The sequence below is a fragment of the Bos mutus genome, chromosome 18 (genome assembly GCF_027580195.1).
Source record: "Bos mutus isolate GX-2022 chromosome 18, NWIPB_WYAK_1.1, whole genome shotgun sequence".
Taxonomy (NCBI): Eukaryota; Metazoa; Chordata; class Mammalia; order Artiodactyla; family Bovidae; genus Bos; species Bos mutus.
In genome coordinates, this window is record NC_091634.1 from 12,132,266 (window position 1) to 12,135,435 (window position 3,170).

Below are 3,170 nucleotides of genomic sequence, written 5' to 3' on the forward strand. Positions count from 1 at the left end.
GGAGCCCCTGCTCGCTGCAGTAGAGAAAAGCCCACGCAGTAAGGAAGACCCAGCACAGCCAAAAATAAATAAATAAATATTACTTAAAAAAAAAATACAAACACAAAAACAACAGATAAGAGAAAGGCACTCTGACCTCCCCTTTGGTGGTGGTTTAGTCCCTAAGTTGTGTCCGACCCTTTAAAAATGGTTAAAAGGGTAACTTTTATGTTATGTGTCTTACCACAGTAAAAGAAATTTACAAATGAACAGGTAAAATTAGCTTTAGTCATATTTTTATTTATCCCAACATACCCCAAATATTATCATTTCAAAATACAATTAACTTTTACAATTATTGAAATACTGAATATTGTTTTTATCAAACCCAGCTTGGAAATTCAGCATGTGTGTTACACTTACAGCAGATCTCAGTTAGAGCTAGTCACTCTCCAAGTGCTTAATAGCCACCTGTACACATCTCCACATATTTGCAAAGACACCAAGAGTTTCTCTGCAAACCTCCCACAGCATCTAGAAACACACCCATGATTCAGGGACCCACCCCTCAATCTCATCTCAGACACTTTCAGAGAAAGCACTTGCTCAAGGAGCACATGACCGTACCAAATTGGACATGTGCAGGTCAGTTTGACCTGCAAATCCCTCCCTTCCCCTGGCTTCTTACATAAGTTTGCGTATCATTCACGTGTCCATTGGAAGCACACTGGCAGGGCCTCAGATAGTCATCTCAAAGTCAGGGGGGCGGTGGTGGCCAGGGACTGGTCTGGAGGCCCCCTCCAGTTTCCCTTTCAGCTCTCTGTCCTCCTCCTCTTCCTCGGTGTTCTCCTCTGCCTCCTCTTCCAGGAAGGCCACCAGTTCCTCCCGCAGTGCCCCCATCTCCAGTCCCAGGCTGCACAGCTGGCCCAGCAGCTGAACATCCACTCGGCGGAGGTTCCCCTGGGGTGGGAAGGGGCAGTCATGGGTGTGCCACTCCAGACGGCAAAGGGTTAGTGTGCCTCTGCCTAGAAACCAGCTCAAGCCCCAACACAGATTCTTTGCCTAACCAAACTTTAGTCAGGATCCTGAACATTTTCCGGGGCCCATCAATACTTCTTTGTATCAGTAAAATCCAGTTTTGGCAAGAATCCCCTCTTTGTATATTTTGGGCTTTCCTGGTGGCTCAGACGGTAAAGAATCTGCTTGCAATGCAGGAGACCCCGGTTCAATTTCTGGGTCGGGAAGATTCCCTGGAGAAGGGAAAGGCAACCCACTCCAGTATTCTTGCCTGGAGAATTCCATAGACAGAGGAGCCTGGCGGGCTACAGTTCATGGGGTCATAAAGAGTTGGACGCGACTAAGAGACTAAAAACACCCTCTTCCATATCTGATCAGATTCCTCGTCCTCCCCCCTCCTCCATCCCCCAGGTAATGGCTGATCACCCTGGCCTGCCTTCAGCAAGAATCCTGCTAGATCAGTTTAGCCAGACTCCCCCCTTACCCCTGAGGTTGCCTCTTAGGAATTTTTCTTTTTTTTCCCCCCTTTTGGCTGTGCCACTTGGCATGTGGGATCTTAGTTACCCCACCAGGGACAGAACCCAAATCCCCTGCATTGGAACCTCTCTGAGGCTTAACTACTAGACCTCCAGGGACACCCCAGCCTCTTAAGGAATGTTCTATCCCCTGACCCTGCTCCTTGGCTGTCAATTCCCAATTGCCCGTGCTATATGCAAGGTTCAGCCCAATCTCCCCTCTACTACAAAATCCCATCACAGCGGGTCTTTATACCTACAGCCTTGCCATCTTTAACAGGTGTCATCAATTACTTTTTCTTTAACAGTCCTGGCCCACAGCATGCGGGTGGAACCCTCACTGTGTCCCTGGACTCTGTCAGCCTGCTTCTGTCCTGTCTCCCACTGTCTTGGTCTCTCCATTTCATTGTCCCCTGCTTTTTCCACCTCTCTTGTTTGCTCCCTGTGTCTTGAGTCTTAGTCTCCATCTCTCTTATTAGGTCTCCCTCTCTTGTTATCTGTCTCCATCTCTCTGTCTCTACTTGGCTGTCTCCCTCTCTGTCTTTTTAGATCCCGTCTTTCTGTCTGTCTCTATTTCTCTGCCCTTGCCTTTGACTTTCTGCATCTCTGTCTTTCAGATTTAATATAAGCCTGTCTTTGGCTCTCATTCTCTGCTTTCCATCTCTTGTCTCTCTCTCTCTCTGGGTCTCTCGGTCTCTATTACTGTCTCTCACTCTTGGTGTCATTCTGTCTCTGTCTCCATCTCACCCTGTGTGTATCTGTCTCTGCCTCTGTTTCTCTACTCCTGTCTCTCACTTTCTGTCTTTCAGTCTCTGGCACCTTTTATTTTCATTCATCCCCATTCATTTATCCACTCCCCACTCCCCATCTCTGATTCCTCTGAACCCCTCACTCACCAGCTCCTCCCAGATCCACAGCAGACTCTCCCTGGCACCTCCAGCACCAGCCCCTGGGGACGCGAGGGTCTGACCCACCTTCTCCACTGGGAGGACTCCCCTCAGGGCCCGAGGGGGTGGGCCCAGCCCCGGGGGCACCAGTCCAGCCTGCCTCAGCTGCTTCCAGAGCTCCATAGCCTCTGAACTGTGGCAGCCAGTAACAGGAAGTAGCAAGGTCCAGAGTGACCTAGCCCCTGGGGAGTTGGGGGTGGGGGGAGGGGAGTAAAGGGCAGTGGAGGGTGGGGGAGCACCCCCTGGCATCACAAAGTCCGTTCTCCACAGAGAATCAGCAGCTTCGTGTGTGTGTGTGTGTGTTGGGGGAGGGGGGGAGGATGTATGTGTGTGTGTGTGCGCGCTCAAGTGTATGTGTGTGTTTTAATTGAAGTGTAACATCAGGTCTGCTCACGGGGATCCAGCCTCAGCCCCTCTGGCCGGAGGTCAAACTCCACCCCTCCCTGCCTCGTCTCAGATGGACCCTTCAAGGGTGAGCGGCTGCCCCGCCTCTTCTTGCCCCGCCCCTCCTGGGTCCCGCCCACTGCTCCTCCCCAACGCCCCCTGCAGCCCTCTCCTCCACATACCTCTATCTTCCCCTGGTTTGATCCTTGCCCGTCTTCTCCACTCTGGCCCTTGCAGGGCTTCCCAGGCCCTGTGCCTGAGGAGCCAGGAGTGGCTTCCAGGAGAACGATCCCTCAGCCAGAGTGCCTCGGTGTCCAGGCTGCTGGTC

The 3,170-nt window shown here is 51.5% G+C and overlaps 1 protein-coding gene across 1 annotated transcript; it reads right to left on the reverse strand.

Moving 5' to 3' along the window:
• Positions 1–290: 290 nt before the first annotated feature.
• On the reverse strand, positions 291–2,581 carry ERICH4 (glutamate rich 4). Its single transcript, XM_005890627.3, has 2 exons — positions 2,408–2,581; positions 291–939 (listed from the first exon to the last, which is right to left on the reverse strand). The coding sequence occupies exons 1-2, from the start codon at positions 2,579–2,581 to the stop codon at positions 718–720; spliced, it is 396 nt and encodes a 131-aa protein (XP_005890689.1). The 3' UTR covers positions 291–717.
• Between the last annotated feature and the right edge of the window lie 589 nt (positions 2,582–3,170).

Excerpts from the sequence above, each read along its gene's own strand:
- ERICH4 (XM_005890627.3), bottom strand. The coding sequence starts at position 2,581 with ATGGAGCTCTGGAAGCAGCTGAGGCAGGCTGGACTGGTGCCCCCGGGG. Across the intron at positions 940-2,407 it reads TGTGGATCTGGGAGGAGCTG|GGGAACCTCCGCCGAGTGGA; the intron begins GTGAGTGAGGGG and ends TTCCCACCCCAG.